General features: G+C 41.7%; 1 protein-coding gene across 2 annotated transcripts in view; it reads left to right on the forward strand.

The window, feature by feature from the left end:
* BRINP3 (BMP/retinoic acid inducible neural specific 3) overlaps positions 1–13,100 on the forward strand; it is a 196,530-nt gene that overhangs the window by 107,288 nt on the left and 76,142 nt on the right. For both annotated transcript variants that reach the window (XM_064719490.1, XM_064719491.1), the window contains exons 3-4: positions 207–397; positions 9,554–9,744. In XM_064719490.1, coding sequence (XP_064575560.1) covers positions 207–397; positions 9,554–9,744 — 382 coding nt within the window. The remainder of the gene's footprint in view (positions 1–206; positions 398–9,553; positions 9,745–13,100) is intronic.

Here is a 13,100-nt window from a genome sequence, read left to right on the forward strand (position 1 = left end):
TTTTATTATGGACTACTTTCCCTACTTCTAATAAATAACCCTCGTCCCTTGTCCTGTCTATAGCACATGACAGAGCATCACTGTCAAGGCCCGTTGTAATTCCCAGCGAGTCGCCCCGAGCTACCCGGCAGAGCAGAGTCGTTTGCAAATGAAGGACATTTGTCTGAATGACACATTTCTGAATGAGGACTGCTTTGTTTTTGCAGAGAGTTTGGCCGCTGGAAAGTAAACAATCTTGCTGTGGAAAGAAGAAATTTCCTTGGCTCTCCACTGCCACTGGCCCCCGAGTTCTTCCGTAACATAAGGCTGCTGGGACGGCGCCCGACCCTTCAGCAGATCACAGAAAACCTGATCAAGAAATATGGGACACATTTCCTGCTCTCAGCTACCCTGGGAGGTAGGGTTAATTATTGGGAATGTTGGGGTGAGCTTGGTGGGAGTAGACTAAAAGTGCTGGTCACATCTGTTCCTTCTCCAAGCTGCTAGGATGGGCAACGCTCGCTGTGGGAGCAGATTTTGTTCGCTCTTGGGACTCCTTCTCTTTATTGGTGCTGGGTGTAGAATTTTGTACAGAAAAAGAGAAGAAATTCAGTTGCTAAGATAGAGGTACCTTACTTGAGCTCCATTTAGCCCCATGTCTTTTGGGGGTCTTTCTCTGCACTGAGGTAATTAAGAAGAGTGATTTTTCTTTTTTTTTCTGTAAGTGGTCCTTGTAACAATTAACATAATAACAGCTTACAGAAATATCTGGGTCCATTGCAGTCCTGCAGAAATGGAGCCAGAAAACCAGTAGCAAGTATTTCCAACAAATCTTTTAATTTATGGGACTTTTAAACTACTTTGTCCATTGGAAAAGTATATTGTCATGCTGCCCTTTTTAGAATTAGTCTTCACTTAACCAGTGGGACTGCATTTTCAAAATGGGATGATGAGGCTTTGCCATGTCATTCCCATTAACTTAATGGAATCTGCATCTTTCAGTCCCCCCAGACTAATCTGGAAAGGGTAGCCCCATGGATAATTGGGATCCAGTCACCAGATGGATTGAAGAAATCCAGTGAAGAGGCCTAATGTTCAAAGGAGAGCATAAATTGTTCCGAATGAAAGATAATTACTACCTGTGATTACCCATCCAGGCATTACACAATGAACTGACATTTTAGAAATGCAGCTCTATCCCATCGTGGGTGATAATATTAAAGATAATTCTGGTGATTGAGTGTCCTTCCAGCAGGACAGGCTTGTCGAAATCCTTTATTCACCTGAGGAATGGTTCTTTTTAATACATTTCATAACTGAATCCTAGCCATTTGTAAAGGAAATGAGAGCCCCCCTAGTCTCTCTTGGCTGATAACTGAGATCTGTAACAACCCAAATGGCACACAGAGGCTTCCTTTTGAAGGAGACCATTGGAGAAACAAGAGGAATTTCTGTCATGCTCTAGTTATTTTTAAAAATTAAGAGCTAATTTCTATCATTATTTTGGGAACTAGTACCTCTGTGGCTTTACCACAAGAATTTGAAGAACAATTTATGTGTGCTGACCTGCAATTTATAAGAGAAATCCCTGAATTTTTTTAATTACTTTGAATATTTTTCCATGCAAATATGCACATTTTATAAATGACTGATTTCTTGAGTATAGAACACATGGCACATTTGAATAGGAAAACTAAATGCTGAAGACAAAATGTCCCTTAAAATATAAAGCATAAGAACTAAAACTTTGGCTGCAGCGTGCATCCCACTTCAAGGATCCTACTCCAATGGTCAAAAATATTTTTCAGTATTGCTACCTATCTGCTAATTATTAACTAATGTAAATAGCAGTAGCTCCTCAGCTATGTGTTGAAATTCATTGTCAAGGTGAAGTTGGGTCTAGCAGCTCTAGGAAAACAGTCTGACATGACCACAGCTGATCTTTACATTCAAAGCAGCAGCATCACACTGATCACCACAGAGCCACGGAGCTGACAACCTTCAGGAAGTCTGGACCCAAGGAAAACTAAAACTTAATGGTGTTTTTCCTTTGAGGACATCTGAAAATTCTAGCTTAGACCTTCAGTATTCTCCCCAAAGCCTCAGCGTTTGCTGCAGAGGAGCTGAGGTAGGGCACCATTTTCTCACCTCAGAAAGGCTCTAAAATGGAGTAGCTGCCCCAGCGCTGCCCAAATTTTCACTCAGAGGGAGACAGAGTTGGCTTCTGGGCTCTGTCACTGCTTAATGCAGTCAAAGGGAGATTTCATATTAACTTGGGGTTTGATTTAGGTCCCCAGTCTCAATTTTTAGGCATGATTTGAGGCACACCTGCTGCCTTCCATTATCACTGGATGGGTGCTGAATACTTTGAAAAATTGGTTCAATTACAATAATTACAGGGAATTAGTAATTTCTAAGAAAGCATTCATGAGGTAGCTAATAAGCCCATACTTTCCTGGATGTGTTAGTTCTCATTTTCAGGCTGGATTGAATGGGGATTCCCACAGATGCTGGTCCACATTTGATTAACACATAATTAGATTTTTTTATTATTTTAATAATGTATTAGTACTTTCCCTTTAATTACAAGTTGTTTTATTGTGAAAGCTTGTCACTTATGTAGCTTGTTAAAAGCAGAAGACCAAACGGAGTGTGCACAGTACTTTTATCTAATGAATCCCCAATCATCTGTATTCATGGACAGAAAGGAAAACTTGGCAAATGAACGAGGCTGTGATAAGATTTGTGTGCCTCTGTGACCATTTGGTTTTCATAAAGATCCCTTTTTGAGCATAAAGGGAACTCTTGCACATGGTTGTTTGTGAAACATTCCCTAGTCTTTATTCACAAACACAGAAATACACTCCTCAAGGGCATCCAGAAATGAGAACCCAGGGAAAAAAGTTCTGTATTTCTTGCTGCCACAAGATAATGTGGAAAGTGACATTTCTCACTGCTTTTATTTCTTATGGAAATTTTATCTCCTGGTGCCATAAGCCCAAAGTTCATAACGAGCTGCATGATCGAAGGACCTTGTGTGACCCAGTGGACTGAGCACTTACTATGACTTTCTCTCCTTATGCATTTATACATTTTTTGTTTTGCTTTCATACTTTCCTCTTCTGCCTGTCCTCAACATCATGCAAGGATAGTGCAGTTTGCTGGAGCGACACTTTAAAGGATTGCAAAAAACCAGACGTGAGCTTGGAAGCTGGAGGATGTTGGGAAGCCTGGGGTACCGCTGTGGGATGGATGTAGGAGGACAAAACTGAATCCGTCCCGCTTTAAAGCCATTCCCTTTAGTGCTGTTCCTGCAGAAAAGGCCTTTTAGCAAAGCAATAGAGTTGGTGATGAGGATAATTAGCACACCACAATGATTGGCTCTTGTTCCAGGCATTTGGGTGAAGTGAGACTGATTTGGGTGCTTTGCAAGATGAAGACAGCAGGTTTTGCAAGGAAGAGCTCCTTGCACCTGGAAACTGCTCTGAATAAACCAATTTCTAGGACAATCCCAAAGCTTCTTGTGAAACCAGAACCTCATTAGGCAACTGCCTAAGTGGTCATCTGAAAGATGCTATTGTCAGTCATCTTTGCTCAAGGTGTTCATGACCAGACCATCAATCCATTCAGCTCTCCGGGTCAGGAAATAGCCCTTGATGCGGCTGAAGGCTTGGTGATTCGAAAGGAAAAGAGGTAATTTTGTCTTTAAAACAGACAGTCTTAACAGGAGTGGGCAGATCAGCTGGACCCCAACCTCTCTCCGCTGATTACAGCCCTGCGAGAGTGATGGTTGCACCTTCAGTTTTCCAGCTTTTCTGCCCCTCATTAATATTCCCCCGGAGCTGCGAATTGTTCTGCCTGCAGAGACGGGGGAAATTGTCAGGTGGTGTAAAACAGTGAATCTCAATGGGTTTTGAAGGATTTATTAGCACTTGCACTAACTGCAGATGCGACCTTTGCTTTCCATAGCACTCTCTCAAGGTAAGGTACAAACTACTGGCAAATAAGGGAAGGAGGGCACAGCCTCAAATGACTGATGTGAGAAAGAAACTTGGAAATTTTGCATCTGATTTGCATATACCAGTCACACCCCTTGTCTGGGTATGTAAATTCCTCAGAATTTAAGATTATGGAAGCTAAGGGGAGGGGAAAAAAAGCACAAGACACATTAACTTTCTTTCCTCTCCCGTTTACTTAATGAAGAAAAAATTTAAATCCTTAAACAGATGGTCTGTATAGAATTAACGTGCACTGTTATTCACTTGAACCATGGAAATGATACCACATCTGGCCTGACATTAATTTATATGGTTTTTGAGCCTGTGCATTTCCATCAGCATCTGCTTTAGTTTGGGAAAATGACCTGATAAAACCCTAATGGTACCTTTGGTGATCCAGACAGGAATAGATTTTCCACTAGCTGGTAGTTGCTGGTGTATTTATTTAGGTGTAGTTATTTAGGTAGTAGCTGAGGTGTTTCATTTAATCAGAAACCTTTGAGGAGTTCATAGACCAAAGACCTTTAGTCCTGTGTAAGATACATTTCTGTGTATGAAGAGAGGGCTCTGAGCAGGCATCTGTGGGTTATGCTAGGCTATGGCTACCTTGGAGTGTTGCCCTTTTATTCCTGTTTCCTCTCTTTCTGACATGAAGTGATGGGAACTGCTTGGATAACTTCCTTTTCCTACCACTTTCCAGTCTACAGATGAAAATATGAAACATCAAGGCTTACAATCCCTTTATTATTCCAAAGATATGGGGAGAGGCAAACAGTCTCTCAACAACTGAGGCAGAAAATAGCACTAACTATTTAAATCATATGAATATGTATTGTTATGTATAACAAAATATATTTACTCCTTCAATAGATGGTTATATTTAGTTACAGTTGTTATAGCATTATTCCAATTCCACCACGTTGGTGGAGATTTATATTTCTAATTTAAATAATTAATAATTAAAATAATTAAATAATTCCTGAATATGTTTTAAGACAAAGGCAAAATTAATTTCTACTTTCTGAATCCTATTTTTATTTAGGAGCCTTACATCTAAATGGTCTGAGGCAGGTTGTATATCTGGGTAAATTCCCATATACTTATTTTATTTTATTTTATTTTATTTGCACATGTTGTTGGGACCTAGTAGAATTTATAAATATATGTCATGGATAATATGTTCCTATAAACTTAGCAAGAATTAAAAATTGAAGTTTAGTTATAAGCTTGCATATTCCAGGGCTAGTGGGACCAGGACTGGACACTGTGGCAAGGTCAGTGAAGAGCATGAGCATCAGTCCCCTGCACCTGCAGTAACAAAATCTGTCAGGGACAGCCCCCACATGGCAATAAAACATCCCTGTAGTGACTGACAGCTTCTTGAACCACCCAACTGGGCTATGTGGAATTGTTTTGTGTGTTTCCATGTTAATTCCTTTAAACCTGAGAAAGTGAAGTTTAGTGTCTCTTGAATTTTGGGAAGGAGAGCAAATGCAGCTTTCAGAGCTTGTGAAAAGCACAGCTGGGAGGATTTGATGCTGAATCATCATGTTTTATAAATGTTCACTGTCATTACTCCTTTTCAATCCTTAAAATTCATAACCTTGTTTTCTAAATCACACTTGTTTTTAGCTGATGCTAGGATGTCTTAGCCTTTTATGGTGGCAGACAGTAACCAGTGAAAAACAAGATTCCTCCATGTTTTCAATGTGACACAAGAGTCTCTTTTGGCATGGGTTTAATCTTCTCCAAATGAACTTAAAACTCAAAATGTCATCCCTAAATCCAAGTTAGCAGTGTTACTTCCCAGACCCTGGAGCCCTAGGTGCTGAAGGGAGCCTTTTCACAGCTCTGCAGGGACAGGGGTGCCTCAGCACCAATGTAGAGGGTAATCCACTTTTTCTAGAAGAGCTCAATTAGCTCTGACAGATGAAAAACTCTGTGAAAAGTCTTTTGGGCAGCAAATAGTTTTGAGCTGCCCCTGATGGCACCTGCTGGTAGCGCAGTGCCTGGGAATGCCAGTGATGAGCCAGGATGTGTGATTCAGACATCTCTTGTGTGAAATGCCATGAAAGCATTCAAAGTCATTTCAGTCCGGTTATAAAGAATGAAAACCCAAATATATCTGTCAGGGTGTGGGGATGATGTCTTGTGCATGCTGACCTAGAACAGAGGCTGGACAGAGTTAAAGAATAAATTAGGGATTTATTAGAGGGCCTCAATGGATGCACCTTGGGCAGCACAAGAGCCCAGCCAGGGCTACACCCAAGATGAACCAAAATGGTCACAAAATGCACAACTGGGCACAGGGTCTCTCACTTTGATCAGTTCTGCTCCATTTGCCTGTTGCAGTTAATTGTCCAATTCCAGCTTTAGCCCATGCAGTCCCATCCTTCTGTTTTCCTCTCTTCATTCCTCCATTGTTTGTGCTCTTGGGCCTGAGATTTGGATCATTTGTCCTTGGTCTCCAGCTAGACAAGGAATTGTTTTGTCTCTCTACTCTGTGAAGAGAGCTTACCGTCCTTAATATGAAGCTCAGAACTACACAGTAAAGCAGTTCAGACTCTGAAAAATATAAAAGCTAAAACCTGAGGCATCAGGGACCGAGCCTGCAGGGCTGGGGATGCCAGGGGATCCGGCCAGAACACACCCAGCAGCCACTGCATAGAAAGCATAGAGTCAAGCAGGATGAAGCAAATAGGATGATGTGATAAATCTGACACGGTCCAAACATTCTTTTCCTGATATGTTCCAATCAAAGTAAAGCATCACAACACACAGCCCTGTCCTTTTTCAAGGTTTGATTGTTTGTTTGTTTTTGAAATGTGAGTTTTTGTTGCAGTTCTGCTGTCTGCTCCTGGAGAGCAGGGAACGGAAAAATGCCTGAGATTTTTTTTATGTGAACAAAACTCAAACTCTGTTTTAATAATAAAACTTAGCAGAATTCTGTTGAAGTAAAAGGAGCCCCACAATCTCTATTAAAGACTAACACAGATCAATCAAAAGTGTTTACATGAGAACAAGGTGTGGTGGATGCTCTGTGGGCTGGAGAAGGTTTCCTGCAGTGACAGGGTGGGAGAGCTGGGGTTGTTCAGCCTGGAAAAGAGAAGGCTCCAGGGAGACGTTATTGGGACATGACAAGACTTAAGAGGACTTATAAAAAAGAAAAAGAGTGTCCAAGGCCAGGTTGGACAGGGCATGGAGCAACCTGAGCTAGCGGAAGGTCTGCCCACGGCATGGAGAGAACTGGACAAAATTCATAAGTTCCTTTCTACCCAAACCAGTCTATGATTCTGTCATAATGAAACACAAAGAACCTAAAAATTACATTTTTTAGTCTTTTCCAGAGATTTTCTGCAGCTTTAAGTCCTTGTTTCTTTGCCCTTACAATTCATTATACTTTCAATGGAAAGATGGTTGACCTTGCAAAAGCCACTTTAATCTAAACAAACTACCTCAGACTTCTGGAAAAGGGGAAAACATGGAGAGAAAGCTCCTAGGAAAATTTTGTACTTAATCTGTGCAGCCTGAACTGGTTGCTGGCACAATATTCGCTCTCTGAGTTGTGCTGTTGTCTTCTCTGATACCACAGAATCATGGAATGGTCTGGGATGGAAGCATCCTTGGACTGGGTTGCTCCAAGCCCCATCCAACCTGGCCTTGGGCATTTCCAGGGATCCAGGGGCAGCCACAGCTTCTCTGGGCACCCTGTGCCAGGGCCTGCCCACCCTCACAGGGAACAATTCCTTCCTAAAATCCATTCTAAACCCTGTCTTTGCAGCTCCACAAACAGCTGCACAAAGCCCATGACCCTTGGCTGCAACCTCAGCCAACTCCATTGCTTTTGATCCCAGAAACATCTTTCCTCCTGGCTGGAGTCACATGGCAGGTTGTGACAAATCAGGTTTTATTGCATGGGTTTCATTGCATATTGAATGCCAGCAAAGCTGGAATCCAGAGCAGGTTCTGATGGCAGATTTCTCTCAGGGGACAGGTCATTAGAGTTTGCTGTGTTTTCCCAGTTCCCTCCTCACAGCAGTTGTGAACCTTTGTCCACAGATTACAGCAGAAAGATTAAATAATTGGGTGGGGAAATCCTGGTACTTAAGGAGGCTGTGCTAATTTCTAGTTCTTTGGAGCTTCAGACAATTAATCCCTGCATTGATGACTTCATGCACAAAATAATGATCCATTAGGAAACTGTAGGAGGAGAAGCATAAATGTAGTGGTGGAACAGCCACCTGTCCCTCCCAGGACAAGAGGAATATTCTAGACAAGCCCTGCAGGTCTAATTAGATAAAAAGCTCCTGTATAATGCAACTTTTGCCTGTGTAAGGTCTGAAGGGCTTGTCTGTCCTCTGAATTTCTGAGAGACTGGGAAACACATAATGTACATTGGGGAACAAGGAGCATGCTTGTGTTAACCAAAGACCAATTTTGTGAGTCAGAATTGGCCAGCAGAGGTGATGTCCTGCACACAGGCACACGTTCCTCACTTAGTATTGCTCACCACCAAGATCAGCTCCCTTTGAAGATGATGTCATGTTTTCATCCTAGATTTTTATCCTACAGCTATTACTTTTTGGCACATAATCCCATCTGAAGTTGGCATCCTCTGCATGGGCATGGTGCCACTGCAGCAGATGGGTGAGCAGTGAAAGTAGCACAAGTGGCAAGTGAGACCTTAGCAGGGTAACTTCCTTTCCAGTAACTAGGAAAAGGCACTCAGTAGAGTTGTTCAGAACCTAAAATCCAGGTATAATGACATTATTAATCAATTGTTGAGCTAAATGCTGAAGGATGCAGGTTACCAAACACACGCTCTGAGAGTGAGGAAATTTATTACTGTCAAATTTATTTTGGACATAAATTGCACAGAAGAAAATACTGGGTCCAGAAATTACTTTTCCAATTTGTTTTGTGATGTAAAGAGTTTTGCCTAAACACTTTAATAAATGAATGAATTATTGCTTAGCCTGAAACATAGAAGAATATATCCATGAACTAGATGATAAACATGGAAAATTTGACAGTATCAGTAGGTGTGTTCTGAAAATGTTTTTAAGAACTTAGTTAAGCAAGTCAGATTTTTGGGTTTCAATAATCTACAGAAATTAAAATTTCTGAATTCAACAGTATTTATCTGCTTCTCTACAAAGAGATAGGAAGTGAGAAATCCACAACACAAGATGCTGAAGCGTCTATTTTTTTTGGAAAAACACCAACTTTCTGAAACCTCCACTTTTTTCAGTTAGAAAAATTTGGTTCAAGGCAACTGTTCTATCAGATTTCAGGCACTGCTGAATTGATTAGAAAGCACATGGTTGCTCATAACAAGGTGTAACAAGGTGCCTTTCTTCTAAAATCAGTGATGAGAGAAGGAAACAAGCAAACATCCCAAGTATTACAGTGTTTACATTTTCTTTCAAGCCAACACAGAACACTACAGAATGACTGTACTAAGTGACCTTGGAAATAAACATATTTTGTATGTTCTTCAAGTTGAATGTTTACAAAATCTCTGCTTACTGTTGCACATTGCTGATGCCTGCTGGGGCTTCTCTCTCCCTGCCCAGGAGAGGAGTCGCTCACAATTTTTGTGGACAAACGGAAGCTGAGCAAGAGGTCAGAAGGGAGCGACCCCAGTGCCAACAGCTCTGTGGTGACCTTGGAGACCCTGCACCAGCTGGCAGCCTCCTACTTCATTGACAGGGACAGCACCCTGCGCCGGCTGCACCACATCCAGATCGCTTCCACCGCCATCAAGGTAGGGACAGCGGCACCGAGATGGTTTCTGAAAAATAAATTCTCTCTGCCCCTGATTTTTTCTTGGGAAGCTGAGAGGCCTCAGAAAAGAATGAAAACAATATTATCTGATTGCTCGGGAATGTGGTCTGAAGGTTGTTTACCAACAGGTGCATCTTAGATTGGTTCCATGTGAGTTGTTTTTAATTAATGACCAATCACAGCCAACCGTGTCAGACTGAGGAGTCAGTCACGTGCTTTCATTATCATTCTTGTTTAGCCTTCTGATGTATCCTTTATCTTTCTTTAGTATAGTTTTAGTATAGCATTTCTTTCAATATAATATCATAAAATAATAAATCAGCTTTCTGAGAACATGGAGTCAAATTCTCATCTCTCACCTCGTCCCGGGGACCCTCACAAACACCACCACAGGACAGCTCCAGGGCACACCTCCAGGGGAGATCTCAGCTTCACCAGCTCCTCAGGAAGTGTGATTTGATTGGTTTTATTCTTTTTTTTGCCCAAATCAAAGAATTCGATTTATAAGGGAGGTGCTAGCATGGCAGAAGGTCTAAAGATGCACTAGAGATATTAGTGATGAATAATTGGTACAGAAGTGTTTATGGAAGTGTTTGGTGATTGGGACAACCTCACGAACATGTGTAATCAGTAACTCCATTTACAGACAGATTTATATTTCTCATACATCTTTCTTTTTCTTCTTTTTTGAAAAAAATATTTATTTATTTATTTATTTTAAAATTTATTTTAGATATAGTTATTGTGCTTGTATTTTTTTTATGACCTTTGGAACAGTTTGGAGGTCTTGGCTCTACAGTTTCATCATTTTCCATTAGGATCGAGTTTTAGCACAGTTTGTCAGTCAAAGCACCCTCTGTGCTTACTGCTGCAGCTCTCTCCTAGCACTGGAGGATTTTTGGCCAAGATCAGTGTCCCAGGTAGGACACAAATCAACAATGTCCTCCTAAGGAGATCTCTAGTCTTATGTTACTCATTTGAAGTATGAAGTCTCTCCCAGTTTATTTCCAGATTTGAAGATCAAACAAAATTGTAACTTGCAGTTGAATGTGCAGTAATTATGAAGCTCTTGATGCAAGATGTGATTCAGGAGCCTTTCTGCTCATTGAATCTTTCCACTGGTAACCAAGATCTTCATTAAAGACACCTGAAACTAGATATAATTCCCAACTGCCTTAGCTGTTACTCAAGCAAATATAAATTTACTTCCTTGGAAGTGCCTTTACTGGGAGAAGGATACAACCAGAATTTGTGGCTCCAGGGCACAAGTTCACTTTGGCTGCTGGTCCCTGGAGGATATTCCCAAAGTCCCATCCATCCTGGAAGGGTGCCATGGCAGCTCAGCCCAGCCCAGCTCAGGGCTGGTCATCTGCTGGTGCCAGAGTTGGGCTGAGAGTGCAGCAGAACAAATCCAGGGTTTGGTGGAAGCTGCCCATCTCATCACCTGGTCTTGGAGGAAGGACTGGATTGGGAGCTTGTGGCAAGATGGGTCTGGAGTCTTCTCCCAGGCAGCTACAGATGGACAAGGGGAAATGGCCTCAGGTTGTTCCAGGGTAGGTTCAGGATGGATTTTAGGAACATTGCCTTCCCTTAAAGCATGGTGAGGCATTCGAAGGGGCTCTCCAGGGTAAAGGTGGAGTCCCCATCCTTGGAGGTGTTCAAGAAGTGAGTGGATGAGATGTGGATTACTTGACAGATTGGTTTGAAGGTTGATGTTCTTGGAGGTCTTTTCAACCTTAATGATTGAATTGTCTGATCCTTGCTGCAGACCATGGTATCTCCCATCCCTCAGATGTGACTTACCTTTATAACCTGATTTTATTATGTAGATGTACAGCAACCCTTAAAACCAGGCTCCCTCCACATGCAAAAATTCCTTCTATGTGAAGATAATTGGTGACTGCAACCAGTGGTAACTCAAGTGACAGAACACAGAAATGTAGACACAAAACACTGCCTGAAAGAAACCTGCCCTTTCTGGCCGCTGAAATATTTTTAAGAAAATTTGCGTCACAATGCAAAATTCAACCCTGCCCAGCTACAATTTACAGAGTAACCCTCTGCAAGATTTCTACAACAACTACAAATGAAAGATTTATCTCCAGACTCCTGCTGAGGTGGATGCAAACCAAGTGTTAGTCCACCAGCAAATCTGATTTGGTTAATTGGCAGCAGGAGCCTCCAGGAAATGGTTCTCACATCAGATGCACCAGTGCTGATAAATGAAACCCTGGCTTCTCCCACCTCTTTCATTGAGAGGCTGGGAACATTTGAATGACAAATTTCTACTGTCAGAACACTTAATTGAACAAAAAACCTGTTCCTGTTGAAATGCAGGAGCACAAAAACAGCCAAGGAAGGTATTTTTTTTTTGTTCTATATGCACAGGTTTTTGAAAGACTGCTGTTTTTAAATTGGAAAACCATCAAGTAAAGTTTTAGATCCAGGGTGTAAGCACACATTCTTCAATCACATATATGCTGACACCTGAGTTAGAGTACTTTCCCTACAGCTGCTGGACCAGATCTTTGTCCCAGCCTAAGGGTTGGCTTGGGAGAAGTGACATCCTGAAGGACCTGGGGACCAGGGTGATGATCAGAGCCTCTTCTCCTGTGCTGCTGCAGGGAGAAGTAACCCCAGTGCTTGTTGCACCACAGATTCCTGAGCAGCTTTTAAAATCCCAGTGTCACCAAAACTGTGGGGAAAAAAACCCTCTGCAACATCACTTTTAGTGTTAGAGAATTAAGGCATTACTTTGGTCTGGAAAGGATGTTGTTCTGGCCAGAATGTGGAACAGAAATAATTTCATCCACGTGTGGCAGAGTAAATAATTCCATCACACATGGCTCTTTACTAAACTTCTCCCATACTTATACAGACAAAACCCAGAGAAATTAATTGGTTTGCCATTTACTGGTCCCAAATTACACAGTTTTCAATATTTGGGTTCCTGTGGGTATTGATCCCTTCACCTTCAATGCTAATTAGATCCTCATGTGCTGCTCCCAGGCTGTAGATGTAAAATCATCAGGACTTGCCCAGGAAACAGAGTCTTTTGAAAAGAAACTTTAATTCCTTTCCGCTGGGCAAAGACAAACAAGCATCTGGACCTAAGTTGGTTAAAAATGTTAAAATTATATAATTTCCAACACCAGCACTTCCTCTGTCTGGCGTGGTCACCACAGCTCTGCTCAAAACCTTCCTCTTTTGGATGGATTTATCCAAAGGAGCCCAAGGAAAGGTCTCACAGCTTGGCATAACTCCCTTTTACCAGCATCAAAGAAATCCAAGATAAAGATACTGCAACAGGTTGAGAAATCCCTAAAGTTCTGAATA

Source organism: Zonotrichia leucophrys, chromosome 8, assembly GCF_028769735.1.
Source record: "Zonotrichia leucophrys gambelii isolate GWCS_2022_RI chromosome 8, RI_Zleu_2.0, whole genome shotgun sequence".
Classification (NCBI taxonomy): Eukaryota; Metazoa; Chordata; class Aves; order Passeriformes; family Passerellidae; genus Zonotrichia; species Zonotrichia leucophrys.